The 17,923-nt window shown below is 35.8% G+C and overlaps 1 protein-coding gene across 2 annotated transcripts; it reads left to right on the plus strand.

The window, feature by feature from the left end:
• The first annotated feature begins 5,842 nt into the window (after positions 1-5,842).
• Positions 5,843-17,251, plus strand: LOC107763970 (nuclear pore complex protein NUP1). 2 transcript variants are annotated; one of them, XM_016582485.2, is made up of 9 exons: positions 5,843-6,293; positions 8,742-8,788; positions 9,073-9,188; positions 9,984-10,173; positions 10,270-10,572; positions 10,656-10,742; positions 10,838-11,494; positions 12,949-13,331; positions 14,562-17,251. In XM_016582485.2, exons 1-9 carry the CDS (start codon positions 6,017-6,019, stop codon positions 16,888-16,890), a joined length of 4,389 nt encoding a protein of 1,462 aa, XP_016437971.2. In that variant the 5' UTR covers positions 5,843-6,016; the 3' UTR covers positions 16,891-17,251. The 2 variants fall into 2 exon arrangements, with proteins under 2 accessions (XP_016437971.2, XP_075083912.1); XM_075227811.1 differs by lacking the exon at positions 5,843-6,293 and having other exon boundaries at positions 9,089-9,188.
• Positions 17,252-17,923: the final 672 nt, after the last annotated feature.

The raw sequence follows: 17,923 nt of genomic DNA on the forward strand, positions 1-17,923 counted from the left end.
AACTTACCTCAAGAATCCCCTTGAAAATCCTCTCAAAAACCTCCAAAATCCGAGCTCAAGATATTAGATAATGTAGAAAATCGCGAACCCTTATGTTTATATGTTTTGCCTAGTCAAACCGCACCTGCAGTCCTAAAATCCGCTTCTGCGGTGAAAATTCTGCACATACGGAAGTCACTTAACTCACATGGGATTGCACCTGATCTCCAAGTCTCGCACCTGCGGAGGCACTTCTGCGGCCCATGATCCGCTTCTGCGGAAGCAACCTACGCCTCTCAACTCCTTCACACTCCGCTTTTGCGCCCTCTTCGACGCATCTGCGGCCTCGTAGGTACTGAAATGACCTCGCACCTGCGGCCTCTGCTAATTCCTTCCTGGCTTGCTTTTGTGGCTCCCTTCCAGCTTCTGCAGGCTCGCACATGCGGTGCCCACTCCGCAGGTGCGATTACACCAGTAGTCCTCAAACTTCATCAGCTCTTCAACTTCAATCTTTGATCCGTTAACCACCCGAAATCAACCCGAGGCCTACGAGACCTCAACCAAATATACCAACAAGTCTTAAAATACGATACAAACTTAGTCGAACCATCAAATCACCTCAAACAACATCAAAAATATAAATCGCACATAGATTCAAGCCTAATAAACTATGAAACTTCCAAACTCAACACCCGACGCCGAAACATATCAAATCATGTCTGATTGACTCCAAATTTTGCACACAAGTCATAAATGACACCACAAACCTACTCCAACTTTCGAAATCAGAATCCGACCCCGATATCAAAAAGTCCACTCCCGGTCAAACTTTTTCAAAATTCCAACTTTCGCCATTTCAAGCCTAATTCTACTACAGACCTCCAAATCACAATTCGGGCACTCCTAAGTCCAAAATCACTTAACGGAGCTAACAGAACCAGTAAAATTTAAATCCGATGTTGTTTACACATAAGTCAATATCCGGTCAACTTTTCCAACTTAAGCTTTCCATTATGAGACTAGGTGTCTCAATTCACTCTGAAATTTGGACCCGAACCGGCTAACCCGATAAGTCATATAACAATTATAAATCACAAATGGAGCAGTAGATGGGGGAACAAGGCTACAACTCTCGAAATGACCGGCCGGGTCGTTACAGTTTCCTCAGAATTAAACAAGTTTATCGCTACTTAAGAGAATACAGAAATCGGCAAAATCTTAAATTACAAACTCAACTATTTAAAAGAGGGGAACAAAAGAAAATAGACTACTGAATTTTGAGACGAAAATACAACAAAGGAAAGTTGGTGAAGAATGAAAAAGCAAAGGAAAGTTGTTGACGATTGATGCCTATTTTGAATGCCTACTTATAAGCTTTAAGACAGGTTTGAAACATGACAATTGTATAACACTTGTTTTGAATTTTCATGCAAGATTGCCACAAACATTTCTCCATTGCCACTTGAAAGGACATTTGTCCAATTTTAAAAACATCACAACAATCCATAGTGGCACGGGACACATCAATTCTTAAATCTAGGTGGATGAGGTCCATGTCATTATTTTTTTTACAATATCATTTAAAATAAATGACTAAACCAAAAACCCATATTGTGCAATCTACGTGCCACCAATGTGTCTGTTTTCAATGGGTATCTCATCGCCAAGCTCGTCCCCAAAGAAGAAAACCTAGAAAGTGAACAACCAAATAAGTTGTTGGTTCTCCCCTTTTCATCCCGCCAAGAGTATGGTGTGAATATTGATTAAGATTAGAATTTAAATCCGCCAAAGAAAAGATTTGGAGTTCCTAAGGTGATTGACGAAGATTTCTAAAACACGAACCTATGGTTAACGAGATAAAGGGAGGAGGAGGAAGAGATAAAGGGAGGAGGAGGAAATCGATGGTGATTCGGTTATTATTTACTTGTCTGATGAGTACTGAAGGAGTATTGAGACATGACCCATTTGAGGTTTTTGTGAGAGAGAAAGGTAGTGGAAATAGAGCGTTGTCCATAAACTCAATTTTAGATAGTACAGTTTTTTATTTTGAACATTATGTTATGTACGGTTCTCGTTTATGCAAATTTTCCGTTGAGAGTGAAAAAAAATCTTTAGATTTCAGTTTAGAGAAGAATAAGGCTTTATTAAAAAAGGGGTAGATTTAGTCATTTGTTTAAAAAATATTGTAAAGAAAAATGACATGGTAAATATACCTGGGGTAAATACAAACTTATTTTCAATAGTACATGAGTATATCTAACCCTTTTCCCATTAATGAATTACTATTCTATACTAATGGGACCGTCAAGGACTTTGCTGCATAGATCTTGGTGATACAATGTGTGTCCTATGTTACATTAAATCAAACAGCAACCTATAAATCATAAATCATAGATTTTTTTCAACTAGTTGCTAATTGTATTGTTAAAGTTAGTGTTCAACAGTCAAGACAACTAATGGATTCACACAAAATGTGTTTTTTTTCTTCTTTTTATTGTTAATAATGCGAAAGTTCGTTAAATACACTTTTTTAGTAATTTAATTTAAAGTAAACTGACCAAAAAAATTGATACGTTTTAGGTTTGGTTTGATTTGGTTTTGGTTTTGAATTTTAAAAACCGATCAAATTTGATTTAGTTTTGGTTTTAATAAAAACAATAACCGAAAAAACCGAACCAAACCGGCTATAGAAGTAGCTATTTAAATTTATTATTACACCTATATATATGTATATTTTTATATAAAGTTTCTAAAATTTTATGGTACATATTAGTTGTTTATATTTTTAGTCTAGTTTTTTGCTATTATAATAATCTAATTATGTACCTTTACATTTTAGTTTAATTAGTAGTTTTCTTTTACTAAGTACAATAACTTATTTCATGTTAAAAATAATCAATTTTTAATTGAGTATGTAAATTATTCATCACTAGTTGTTCAATTATCATCAATATGTCTTGGTAAATAATAGATTTCTCAAAGAGCAATTGATTTGATAGTGTTACGTTGAAAATGTAGTCTCCGAAATATGTGTTTGGTAGTTATATCTTATATTTAAGAGAAAAAAACGATAAATAACCGAAAAACTGAGCAAAATCGACAAAAGCAGAATCGATAAAAAACTGACTTAATTGGTTTGATTTGATTTTAATATTTGAATAACCGACTTACTTGGTTTAGTTTCTTTTTAGGTAAAAATTGATCAAACCGAACCATGAACACCCCTAGTTACAGTTAGTGTTCAACAGTCAAGGCAACTAATGGATTCAGACAAAAAGTGTTTTGTTTCTTCTTTTTATTGTTAATAATGTGGAAGTTAGTTAGATACACTTATTTAGTAACTAGTTTTAATTTACGCGCGTTGCGCGTGTTTCCCATCTCAAGTGTATTTAAGTTCTGAAATTTTCTTCAAATTATATTCTCAAGTTCATTCGAAAAGACATAATAAGGTATAGACTTTTATTACGATTCTTTAAAGATTTATCAAATAACATAAATTAAAAATTTGAGCCTTATGTTTTTTCAATATATCTCCCTTCAAAAGTTTTAATGTTATTCATTTACTGAGATTTTAGCTGTTGAAATAACAAGAAAAAAAATTATAGTTTCATAACTTTGTCGAAACGTGCATCGGCAAAGAAATCATTACTAAAACATGAAAATTAAATAGGACGAACAAGTTACTGTGAAAAGCTATTGAATTCATTGAGTGTGCATACATATTAAGTTAGACATTTTTTTAGATATATTATTCATTTTAAAGTCTTAAATATTTGAACTTTTTACATGGTTTAAATAAGAAATAATTTAGTAAGTAAAAAATTAATTATTTTTAAACTCCTAAATATTAGTAAAATATTTATATTATATTTTTATTCAATATAAAATTTACTTTTCAAGGTAAAAAATTCAATCAATATTTCGTATAGAGATTACATACTTTTATAACATTGATTTAGGCTTATATGATTTTGTATGATTAAATATGGTATCAAAATAATATTTTTGGGTGCTTAATCGAATTGGATTAATTATTTTGCATGACTGAAAGGAGAATTTTATAAATAAATATTTAATTATTTTGCATTGAAATAATTTTAGTTTAGATGTTATTGTATTAAATAATTTTAATTTAATATGCAATTTTATGTCCTCATATTACAATTTTATTAGAAATCATTGATGTCACCGTATTAGTTCTTATCTTGATTCTATAAGACTGCACAAAGAAGTTATTTTAGATTAGTACAACTTATAAAAGGTAAAAGCTTTATTAATATTAAATTCCTAAATATTAGGAATTCTTACCTAGTTTGATAAAGAAAGATTTAATATGCAAAATTTTAATTGATTTTATAAAGTTCTAAATGTTAGAAAAATAATTTAAATTACAAGTTTGTCTGTTGTAAATGTTATTAAAAGATAAAAAATGCGAACAACATTTCGTTAAGTACCTTCGTACTTTTAATATAGTTATAGATTATAGATTTAATTTAAAGCACATGTAATTATTACAATAATGTGTAAATATGTACTAAATTCTAAAAAAAATGATTTTCAAAACTACATAAGACGAAACAATTTAATAGAATAACTAACTTGTAAATCACACAATTTCACAAATCAAACTAATCTAGAAATCACTAGACACTCGATAAACGCAAGACGTATTTGGAGTGAAGTGCAAATATATTAATTTTGTGTCATGTTCAAGTTGTCATCTTAGAATGTTTAAACTCAAGAGTTTACGGTATAATACATAAATAAAGAAACAAAATCTGAAGTAGAAGCTCTTAATCCTCATATCTTAAGTGGGCGTTTGGATATAAAAATTGTGAAATTCCGGGAAAAAGTAAAAAAATTCAAGTGAAAATGACATTTGAAAATTATAGTTGTGTTTGGATATTAATACAATTTATAGCCGTTTTTAAGTTTTGTGAGTTATTTGAAGTGATATTTTTGAAAAACAACTTTTCGGAGTTTTCAATTTTTCATTTTTAATTTTTTTTAACTTTAAGTAAAAATTATTTTTTTTATAGCCACCCATTAATTCACCATAAAGAAGAGTTTTTTTAATTGCCAAACGGACCCTTAAATTTCTGCAAATATCGTGAATTAAGAGCCCGTTTGGACATCAGGATTTTTTCACCTTTTTCGAATTTTTTAAACTTTTTTTCGAAATAAGTGTTTGGCCATAAAATTTTTAATTTTCACTTGAAGATAAATTTTGGAATTTTTCAAAAATTTGAAAAACTTTAAAAAATTATTTTTCAAAATTTTCACTTAGATCACTCAAAAATTCAAAAACAACACAGAATTATATTCATGTCCAAACACAACTCTAATTTTCAAATACCATTTTCACCTTTTTTTTTGAATTTTACGATTCTTATGTCCAAACGCCCACTAACAGCTTGTTTGGATAGTTGTTACATGTCGTTTTATAATGAATCGTATTGTATTGTATTGTATTATTTGATGAATATAATATTTGGATAGATTGTATCGTTTGACGTTGTTCCATAATGTCACGCACCAAACAATGTAAAGAATAAACTTGCAACATTATTAAGAAAAAATAGGATATGCAGTAAAATTATTATATAGAAAAGTAGTATAAATGATAAAATATGATTATTTAATAATATGAAGGCCAAGATGAGAAAAAAGTAAGTAACGACGCAACCACACCAAATCGGTCGTTACATAAAGTGACACATTTCATCGTTACGTAACGATAGATTTAACGATACGATACAATAAAATTTAAATAATAATTAAAATAAATATTATATTTAAAATAACAATACAGCCATCCAAACAAGTTGGACTAAGTTTTGAAAATTAGTAGGAGAGTTTAAATGGCAAAACGAAATGTCGAACAATGATTAATTACCGACACGCCCGCCAATGTCAAGTCACCGATATTTGTTTTCTCTTTCCGTGTTTCAATCCACGAAATAAAACCCTAATTTCCCATTTTCCCTCCCTCTCCAATTTTTTTCCCTCGTCTTTTTCTCTCGGAAGGTTTGAATAAATGGCGGCGGCTGGCAGTGGCGGAACGGCAACTTCCTCAGCCCACGAAGGCGCCGGCGGCGGAGCAGGAGGAAAGTTCCGGAAACGACCTTTCCTTAAGAACCAAACTACTCCATACGATCGCCCTCCGACGGCTCTCCGGAACCCTAGTTGGCTCACAAAACTCGTCGTTGATCCCGCCACTAAGCTCATCACTTCCGGTGCTCAACGGTTCTTTTCGTCGCTCTTTCGGAAACGTCTTCTCCCTCCCCCAACGCCGTTACCACTTCCTCCTCCAGGTTCTCCTTTTGCACATTTTCTCTATTGGACTATATATTCGTATTTGAAATTGCTTGGTTTTTGCTCTGAATTTGCTTGTTATTCTGTTGCGTTGCATTTTTGTTGTTAAAAGTTGTAATTTCCTTTTTGTTACGTCTAGTGGAGCTCGATAATTATAAAAATGAGTCTTATAATTAAGAGTTTGAGTTTTTTACACAGGCCAATCAAAAGTAATTGCAGGTAACTTTCGCTTTTTTGGTAACTAACTATTTTATATTACCACTTGAAAATATGTACAGCTCTTTCAAAAACGAAAGGTATGCAGTTTAGACATTAGTCCTAAACTTGAAAATTGCTGGTAACTTTAGTTAATAACATTGATTGTTAACCTAAAATAAATACTCCCTCCATGGACACGGGACTTTTGAAACTTTTGATGTAAAACATGACATACCATTTGTGTGGCTGTGAAACCTTCTAAGTAAGATAATATTGGAATTGGAAAATTAAGAGTTTCCTTATTAGGGAAGGGTTCATTTCTTTTTGAAACGGACTAAAAAGAAAATAGGTTCATATAAAAAACAGTCAGAGTAGTAAGTTACTTGCTATGACATGTTAAATTAAGGTGACGGAGTAGAAAATTTATTACACTGTCAATGTATATAACTTAAATCCTACAATGAATTATAACTAGTTTGGGATGGAGCTGTAAAGGTACTGGTTATCATTTCTTCTTTTTGAATTCGTAAATAACAGAATTCTATTACTATGATGTATGCTGTAGTTTTAAATTTGGCTCATTAAAACTTTGAAATGAGGCAGTTAGTACTTAGTAGTAATAGTTTTTGTAACTATGTCCAAAAAGCAGAATGCTTTAATGATTTTTGTTATGTTTCAAGCTGTTTCATGTTATCAGTTGGTAATGTCTAGTTGGAAATTTTACCTTCTTTCTTTGGTAAATTCAGAAAGTTTATTAGAAAAAGTTTGCTTTGTTCCTGTATACATTTTTCTGTATGGTCTATTTGTATGTGAATTGAGGTTTTCCCTCTCAGATGTTCTTCGTTCCAGAAAAATTGATTAGATATAAATTAGATAAAATGGGCTAAAAAGAAAAAGAAAAAAGGAATACTTAAGCTGATTTGAAGTAGTATGATTGAGTCAAAGTGATTTTTACTTCGTTCAAGGATTGAATCTCCTGTCTCATCTCAATTAAGAGGTAAGCAATTCACGTAATCTTTCACCTCTTGCCAATTGATTATAGTAGCTTAATCGAGATCAGAAGCAAATTGTTCAAAGGCTTCTAATTCTGCGAATTATGCTAATTCTACTTTTAATACCAGCTTTGACATGAAGGTACGATGGAGATAAAAAAGGGAGTATGTTAGTCAAATAGAGGGCTCTCATGAGGGTGTAGTTCACGGCTTTAGCCTTAGGCTAGGGACCTGTAGTTCTTGTATGGGCAAACCCTATTTCTTTTAGAATAGAAGTGATCTATCATCAAGGAGCTAAGTTAGAGGCATAATGAACTGCTCTTCTTGATTATTTTGAAAGGATCAGATTACTCCGCTCCTAGGGAAACATATTTGGTACCCTTTTCCTACTAAGTGCATGATAGCCACTCCAGACATAGTGGTTAGACAACTTCTGAGCTTTTGAAGTAAAACTATATTATTGTTTCTAGCTGATGTAGTCTGGTCTTTTTTCACTGATCTAACCAAGCTGAACATGCCCAGCCTACTGGTTCATTTGCCTGCACTAATTAAAATCATCGATCTCCCATTTTATACATAACTTGGGAGCTATTTCCTTATCATAAACAGCCTGGGAGCTAGTTAGTTATGTCTAACGAGTGGTAGCCTTTTTTTTTTTGTCATTTTAAAGTGATGTAATGGTTGCCTGAAAGGGTTGGAGTAGGCTTAGCCTCAAGTTACCCGAGTTTATGGTTGGAGCTCGACGAATATTGACCATTAGGCAAACGCTTGAGGTTTATATATCTTATGCTGGCTATTGAAGAAAAGCTGCATCATCTGTTTTGTGTCTCTTTGAAATGGATAACATGTCTGAGTTCCAGCATAATTAAATTCGTCTTGTGCAACCCGTGTTAATTATTAACCACTCCTTATCCGAATTATCAATTGAGACAAATTACTGACATTGCAAGTGGCATGTATGGTTAAGTTTATTTGCTCTGAAATTCTTTTGGGAAGGAGATTGCTCTGAAATTTTAGTTCCTGGACTATCACCTATCAAAAAACATTCCTGCGCTATTCATATTTCCTCCACGTCACGGGAAACCAGTAATGTGGCTTTTGCATCTATTGTCTCTCTGTTATGCGGGTTGCTCTAAATTGTTCTGTAACATTTCTTAGACAAATGTCTTCCTATGAGCTTTGTTTGCTTCTTTTTCTGTTTTCATTAAGTTTTACCATACTTTAGTTAAGACCTGATTTGCTTTTCGGTATAAACAGAAGCAAGACAAGAACCAGAGGATCTGCAGCAGGGGTCTTGTCCTAATGTAAGTTTATTATGCAAATTTTGTCCTCAAAGCTTCTGAAACCTGGTGCTTATATATTTTATTTTTCACGTGTTTGGATCACAAGAATTGTCCATCTTCCTAGACACAACAATTTTGGTTTTTTTTCTTGCTCATATACTTGTATTGGTGGTCCAATGTTTCACAAGACTTCAATCATTTGTTTATTGAGAATAATAACTTGATATAAGTTTATAGTATGATATCCTGATAAAGTTCCCCCTTCGTCCTTTCCTCTTCTGGAACAATTCTTCTTTTTGGTGAAGGATCATGCTGGAGCAGTAGTAGTCACCGGACATGAAATTTGCAACGCGGTGTGCAGCTCTGAGGGCAGTGCATTCTCAGAGCTTGAGCAACTGTTAAAACAGAAGACATTCACCAGGTAAGCTTTGGGATAACCTAGCAGTTGTTAGAATTGTATCTGTTTTATCTCTTGTTTCAGGTTTCGGTATTTCTGCATGTCTATCAAATGTAAATTGACTGCGCTGCTGCATACTCTATTGGTGGTTAAATCTGCCATTTTTTCTAATGTGTGTTTTCGTAATAACATACAATAGCAAACTGGAAGTCATAGAATTTTGATCTTGCTGTTGCCCCCGTACTTTGGTTCAATGTAAAGGTAGTAAAAGGCGAGATGTGTGGTAGGGGCATGTCACCATTTCGAATCCTTCTTGATTGATTCTGGTATTTAAGTGGAGAAGGGTAGATTTGGGAGCCAATTATTCACTCAAATTTCGAAGCTGTAAACAACCGATTTCGCAATTATTAAAAATACTTTAGATCTTGTGATGTTTTTTCCTAGTAATTACTCTTTTGTTTTATTTTGATTAAACATGTTCTTTTGAACTGAATTTTAATGTTCTTGATGTTGGCCTCAAATGAGGTCTCTATATCTTGGATGGAGGGTTAGGTAAACATACGCTCTGGTTTCATCGTCTCATTTTTGTCTTAGCAACTACTTTTAGAGGTAGCCACTGCATCCTTCTTATTAAGTACTTTTAACTGATTGCTGGGAGGCTAATGTTCTTATAGGAATCTTGTTCAATCGAATTGAGTTTCTAGAAACTTATCCCCTCTCCCCCCCCCAAAAAAGGAAAGAATTGACAGTTCTAGTATATTCATATTTGGTTTCAAGGTGGCATGTGATATTTACTAATATGAAATTTGGTGGGTGCAGAGCTGAAATTGACCGTTTGACAGAACTTTTGCATTCCAAAACTGTAGATACCTCTGTTGGGAATGATAAGAGGGCTGAATCCATTCAATATAGGCCTTTAGCCAATTATTCTAGCTCTTTACTTGAAAAAAATAGGGCTGAGAAGGTTACATCTGATGCAGCTGTTGGTACTCCTGCCACAAGTTCAAGAGTAAGATGAATGCCTTGCCTGGGTACTCCGCATATTAGCTTTGTGACAATTTGTAAAATTCGGTCAGTCTGACATCTGTGTTGTTGATGGTTCCAGGTCCCTAAAGGTGATGTTGCATCTCCTGCTAAACTGGCAAAAGTTTACATGGATACTATGCCTTCAAAGATGTCATCATCAATTCTGAGTTCGCAAAGTCAAGTTGTGAGAGTAGATACACCACTGCTAAAGAATATAGCATATTCCCAAAATTTACCTATTACATCAGTGACAACAAAGATTGCTGATCTTGTTGGAGTTCGAGCAAATGGATTTACCACTCCAAGATCTCGTGGAAGATCTGCAATATACAACATGGCGCGCGCTCCATACTCCAGAATTCGTCAAACTGATGGTCAAATGGTGCATTTGCTTCTCTGCCTACTTTACTGTTGGAAATTATTTAATTTGTTTGAATTTTTGGTTTAACTTTGGTCCTCTATCAGGCTAGTAGCTCCACATACAATGCATATAGCGGGCCTTCTTTATCTGAGTCAGTCTTGGAGCATGATGGATATTTTGGCTCTAAACAGGTATACTTTGCAATCACTGTGGTCTTGAACTGATTTGCATTCTTTATTTTTATGTATTACCATCTGTGAGTGAATTTCACGTTTTCCTCTTTCAGCCACTCAAACGGAGAAGTTCTGTTCTAGAAGATGATCTGGGATCTGTTGGCCCCATGCGTAGGACTCGACAGAAACCCAATCTCCTATCAAATGGAGTTTCTCATCCTAGTCCAGGAGCAGGGGTTGCTTCTTCTTCTGTCGTTTATCAGGAGGTCGCGAAAGTTGTTGGAGATAACAATGTGCCGACAAGGTATGCTCACATTCCTTCCAAGTCCAGTGAGACAGCTGCGAAGATATTGAATCATCTTGAATATCTGACCCCAAAGGAGAAGTCATCAGAATCAAAACAAGTTGCAGGGAACGATAAAACACCCAAGAAATTGACACTGAACATGCTTCACGGACAAGCTCTTAAAAGCTTGGAGTCTTTGGATACGCTGAAGCTGCTTCATAGTGCACAAGACAACAGCCATAAGCTGGAAAATTTGTCTAAGGTTTTTCCAACTGATGCCCATGATTCTAGTTTGCAGAAGCACGGCAAAATAGAACAAAATGGGCAAAGGAGATCTATTAACGAGTCCACCGTTGTACGAAAGAATGATGCAAAATGTTCACTCGAAGATGCTCAACTAGTTTTGGAAAATGCTGATTCCCTGGATAAAACGTCTGCAGTTCAACCTCAGAAGAAGCAAGCTTTTAGGATGAGCGCACATGAGGTTCATTCCCTTTTTTCAACTCACTTGGAATCTTTGACTGTCTTTACTAGCTTTGAATTTGAGTATACCGTGTTACAACATATATTGACGGGTGTTCATGGTTCGGTTTGGATCGGTTTCCCCCTAAAAAGAAACCAAACCAAGTCGATTTTTCAAATATTGGAACCGAACCAAACCAATTAAGTCGGTTTTTTATAGATTCAGTTTATGTCAATTTTTGTCAGGTTTTTCGGGTTTTTTGATTATTTATCGATTTTTCTTAAATATGAGACATACACTACCAAACACATATTCCGCCGATTACATTTTCAATGTAACACTATTGATTTTTTTTTGAGAAATCTATCATTTACCAAGATATATTAATGATAATTGAATTGATGAATATTTTAAGGACTCGATTAAAAATATATTATTTTTAACATGAAATAGATTCTTGTACTTAGCAAAAGAAAACTACCAATCAAACTAGAATGTAAAGGCAAGAAACTAAATTATTATAATAGCAAAGAACTAGATTAAAAGTGCAAATGATCAACATGTACTATAAAATTTTAAAAACTTTATATGGTGTGATAATAAATTTTAAATAGCTACTTCTATAGTCGGTTTGGTTCGTTTTTTTCGGGTATTTTTTGATTAAAACCAAACCCAAACCAAATTTGATCGGTTTTTAAAATTCCAAACCAAAAAAGTGTCCGTTTTCTTGGTCGGTTTTGGTTTGGTTTACGGTTTGGTTCGATTTTTCGGGTTTTTATGAACACCCCTAATTGACCTTGTTGGTGTATCTTGTGAATGCTTTTGAACATCTTGATTTTTGTATTGCACTTTTCAGACAGTTCCCTGTTGTTCAATGACTATTTCTCTATTGTCCAATTCCATATATGAGTAGATACTCAAGGTACTCGAGGTTTAGAGGTCTGTTTAAGTGGTTGCTATTTAATTTTGCTCTGCAGCTGATGCCACTGCTGCTGTGTCAGGACTGCATTGTGTCCTAATATTTGCTTGTGTTGCCTATACTTCCTCAGTTCCAATTTATATGACATTCTTTATATTTTAAGATGTTCCAAAAAGTTTGACCCTATTCCATTTGCAGCAAAATTTACAACTTTCAAGAATTTAAATTCATTAACTATTCACACATTAACCTGATTGTTTGCTCTATTTTCAACCACTACTTTAGTTCTCTTTCATCAATCACTACTATGTTATAAAAGTCAAATTAGCATCTTAAATTCTCTGTCCGGTCAAACTCGATCACATATAATGAAGTGGAGGGAGTACTTTTTTCTGCTTCATGGCCATTACTCACTTAAAGTTTGGGCTACTTGCCTTTTTAGTTTTAGTCATCTGTGTCTTCACTCTTCACCAGGACTCTTTTAAGCTTGATGTTTTGCAGACCATAACAAACTCAGTTCATAGTCATTTTGTTTTTTTCCCCCTCATCTTTGCAGGACTTTTTTGAGCTGGATGAGGACATAAACTCTGATGAGTCTGCATTTCAAGTGGCTGAAGGGAGAGATAAGATGGGTACATCTGATGCTGAAAAGAAGTCTCTATCTACTGATGGAGCCCTGAACAAACCTGCAGCTTTTATTAAAACGAAGGCTACTCTGGGGATTTTGAACAAAAGAAATGATATGGAGGCTCCTGATGCTGCTGTTATCAGCGTCAATAGCACCAGTTTCCTGCCCAGTGCCAATTTCCTGTCACCAGAGGTTGTCCTGCCATCATTTGGGTCTAACAAATCAAAAAAGCCAAGTGTTGATAAGGTCCCAGCACTTCTATTTTCATCGTCACCCCCACTCACAGGGATAGAGCCAGAAAGCTCGAGCAGGTTGGTTCCTACTTTATTATATCCCTCAGATATATAATAATCCTGACCAGCTTTGTCACCTTATATTCTGCCATCCATTTGTGTCTACTGATAATGTTAGCAGCTATGCAAGTGCTTATTGTTGAACATACCTTGCTAAGAGTACCTGACTTATTTTTTTTCTCCTACTTGTACTTTTTCATGTACATGTGTCAGTGCACAGATGCAGAATTTTTTTTACCTTTCTATGCATTTCCTCCAATGTTGTTTTCACATGATTCAAGGGATCGCTAATGATTCCTTGTTCATGTACAATGCTGTTGTGTACTTTTTTGCTTATATATAAGACTATTTTCTTAAACTATGAAATATCAGAAGTTAAAGACAGTTATTAGCCAAACTGATGGCAGAAGAATAGGCCACATAATAATTAACCTTTAGAGAAAGGGTTAGGATTCTGAATTGTACTTGCTGATTTGTTGTGATCATATCAAGTTTTCTAGCCCTGAATCGGTAATTCAAAAGAAAAAAATTAAGAGATATTGTAACAAAAGGGAATGTGTACACTGAGGTTCACAATTTGTGTGTGATTGCCGACTTTAACCAATGTTTGGTTGGAGCTAAAATAGTTGGAGTTGGAGAAGAGGGAGCAGAATTGAGGTGAAGGGGCTTTTCAGTTTGCTTGATTTTGAAGTAAATGATAAAGGAATAGGGATTTGTAATCTTCAATGTATGTTTTTCTGGAGAAATACGAAGGTATTGAAATGAAATTATGCTTAATAATTGGTGACCAGTACATTTCCCTTTATTCCCCTTTAACTTATGAACACAATGGAGAAGAGACTATTTGTTTTCTCTATAATTCGTCCGTTCCACCCTCCCCCTATTTGAACATCTGAAGCTCTTCTGACTAGCACTCACACTCTATAATTTTTTTTAATGTGATTGATGAAAACCCAGGAGAATAAAATGTTGAGTAATTATTGTCAAGCCTGACCTTAGTGTGAAAGGTTAATCACCTGTTAAAAGAAGTCAAGTAGTTGAATTTTATTTGCAAAGAGACTTTAAGCTGAGAGCAGGACAATGAAGACTTTAAGTTGGGAACAGGATAATGAAGATTTTAAGAATGCTTAGCAGCTTGCTGGAGAAAATCAAGTGAAAAAGGAAATTAGTTGGAGGTCCTTTGAGTTTTATGCATCCCTTTTTAAAGCTACTTGAAAGCATGTAACAAGTTTCTTCACTTATCTACAGCTTATGCAACCCTCCATTTGGCCTGGCCAGTGGTCCGTCGGAACTCTTCGAGTCAGATAACTCACAGAAGCATGGAAAGAGCAATGGAAAGTTAGAAGCTTTATCATCTGGTCTATCACCTTCAACTTCATTTGCTGCTCCATCAAGGACTTCTAGCTTCAGTAATGGACAGTTTGCACCTAGTCCTGCTATCTCAGCCACCTCCCTCTTGGCATCAAGGAATGTCCCAAAGGATGTTCAATCTGGTAGCTCAAGCGAAGGTGCTCCTTCCACGAGCATTTCAACTGCTGTTGGCAGCACAGCAGGCAACTCCATTACCTCAGGTAGCTGCCTGTTTAGTTCCGCTGCAGCATCTTCAGTATCAACTGGACCTCCTATCAAATTTGGGCTGTCTGAAGATCCACCAACAGTGTCGGCGCTATCAACAACTTCTAGTGCAGACAATGCAGACTTGAAAACAAAAGCAACTAATTTTGGCAACTTGAGTAGCACTTCACCTTTTGCGGGCTCATCATTTGCATCTACAAGTCCTGGAAATAGTATTTTAGGTTTTAGTTCACCAGGAATGTCCACAGATAATACAGCTAGTATCCAGTCTCAGAGTTCTGTTTTCAGCACTGGAGGTCAGTCGCTTGTTAGTGCTCGAACTTCTCTAGCTGGATCAGACAATGCCAGAGTCTCACAGACTGTTCCTTCTCATGTTTTATCATCTACTTCATCACCAGAAGTTAAAAACTCTGGAATGACATCTTTCTCCTCAGTTGGTTCTGCTTCCAGTAATACTGGCATAGTTTCTGCTGCTTCTTCAGATGGCAACCCAGCTGGCTCCAGCACTGCTGCATCTGGAAAATTTAGTATTGTGGCAAGTTCTCCAGCCTCATCTACATTGAGCAATTCAGTCGGTCCTAGCAGTGGGACCACTCAGCTGGCTTTTACTTTTGGTGCTAGTCCTGCAGTTTCTACAGCAGTAACCACTGCACTTGCCACTTCCAGCAATGCTACTTCTGGTGTATTTACGTCTGGTGTTAATTCTTTATCTTCCTCGACAAACGCCGTCGACACCTCTACTCGTTCTCGTCCTGGCACATTTAATTTTGGTGGTAGTTCTTCGGCTTCCTTATTGAGCAATGTCAGCACGTCTAACAGTGCTGCTTCTGGTGTATTTAGTTTTGGTGGTGGTTCTTCAGCTTCCTTGGCAAATACTATCAGCACCTCCGCTAGTGCCACTCCTGGCGTATTTAGTTTTGGCGGTGGTTCTTCAGCTTCCTCAACAAATACTATCAGCACCTCCACTGGCGCTACTCCTGGCGTATTTAGTTTTGGTGGTAGTTCTTCAGCTTCCTCAAATTCTGTCAGCACCTCCACTAGTGTTACTCCTGGCGTATTTAGTTTTGGTGGTAGTTCTTCAGCTTCCTCAACAAATACTGTCAGCACCTCCACTGGTGCTACTCCTGGCGTATTTAGTTTTGGTGGTAGTTCTTCAGTTTCCTCAACAAATGCTGTCAGCACCTTCACTAGTGCTACCACGGGCATATTTAGTTTTGGTGGTAGTTCTTCGGCTTCCTCAACAGATGTCATCAAGGCCTCCACTACTGCTTCTCCTGGCGTATTTAGTTTCGGTGTTAGCTCTTCAGTTCCATCAACAAATGCCGTCAATGCTGGCAGCACAGTGAGTCCTAATCCATTTGCTTTTGGAGCCACTTCCTCTTCTTCACAAACTTCCAGTAGTGCTGGAATTTTTGGTTCCAGTTTACAGCCCCCAAAGCTTCAACCAGATTTTAGTTTTAGTTCTAGCACCCCTTCTGGGTTTACATTTGGAGCATCTTCGTCTTTTAATACTCCAAGCACTACTGCGGTAGTCTTTGGATCAGCACCCAGTACCCCTAGTGCACCAGCCTTTTCATTTTGTTCAACTTCTCCGACAGTATCATCTTCGCAGCCCATATTTGGGAACTCCACTCCTTTTACTGCGGCCCCCATGAACAATGGACAGATGAGCATGGAAGACAGCATGGCTGAGGATCCTGCACAGGCATCTCCCCCTGCAATTTCATTTGGTCAACCTTCTGTCTCGCCTTCTCCAGGTGGTTTCATGTTTGGTTCAACGCCTAGTCCATTCCAGTATGGTGGTCAGCAGAGTCATGCTGCTACTCAGAATCCATCTCCATTTGCAGCATCAAACAGTTTTGGCGCTGGAGGGAGTTTCTCATTGGGAAGCAGTGGTCCCGACAAATCAGGTCGAAGGATCATCAAACCTAATAGAAATAAGAATAGAAAGAAGTCAAGTGTTGGGCAACAAGACATTGATCCTCATGGTAGATATTGGTAGGCAAGCGGATTAATTTTTGATGACAGATTGGCAGCCACGGGTTGTGGGTTTGTGCAACTTTCCTTTTTTTTTTTTGTTGGAATTTTGGTCACTGTATCTGTGTCTCCAGGAAATGAAAATCTTGTAATCCTATTTGCTTTTCCGTTTTTGGCCCAATTCTGACATAAAATATCTCAATTTTGGATAACATTTTTAGTGAAGTGTTTGTATTGTATTTGGGGGGTGGGGGGTTGTTGTAAAGGGCCTAGTTAGCCATTTTTCTTTCTCTATATTCGATTTCTGTATTTCTACATGTAACATGACAAGGAAATGTATGCTTCTGTAATGAAAGGTGTCTCTATCGGGGACTTATTTTCAAGAAGATGATAAACATCAATACGCTTTTGGGTAATTTTAATATTGAATAAAGTTTTTTAACCATCTTAAGCATTGCTGCCGTTTGTTTAGTTTACATTTTAACCCTAAACGTTCATATTTTCTTTTGGGTGATTACTGCAGTGTTTATTTTAGATTGTTTTAGCTTATATGCACTGGTTGTGTTAAGAATGTTTTTTCTATCATTGTATTTTGATATGTCGAAACAGATTACTTTTTTTATTTTTATTTTTTATTTTTAAACTCCTCTTAAATTAGGAGGATCTATAGTGTTTTCACACTTCCCCTCTAGCGTGACTCGAACCCAGGATCTAACGGTCGTAGGTGGATGTGCTTTTACCAACTGAGCAAGCCTCAGTTGTCCGGAACAGATTACTGCAATAGAGGGGAATTGTTTTTTTCTTTTCCTTGAGCTGTTTGGATTGAATGCAATTCAAAAGTCAATTTGGGTTGTAAATTAAATAACAACAAAAAAACCCCAGTGAAATTCCATTAGTGGGATATGGGGAAAGTAGTGTGTACTCAGACCTTACCCCTACCTCGAAGAGGTAGAGAGGCTGTTTCCGAAAGACCCTTGGCTCAAGAGGACAAAAAGACAAAAGGAGACAATATCAGTATCACCACAAAAATCATAGGAAAAATAGGAACAACATGAAAT

The sequence above is a fragment of the Nicotiana tabacum genome, chromosome 13 (genome assembly GCF_000715075.1).
Source record: "Nicotiana tabacum cultivar K326 chromosome 13, ASM71507v2, whole genome shotgun sequence".
NCBI classification, from domain to species: Eukaryota; Viridiplantae; Streptophyta; class Magnoliopsida; order Solanales; family Solanaceae; genus Nicotiana; species Nicotiana tabacum.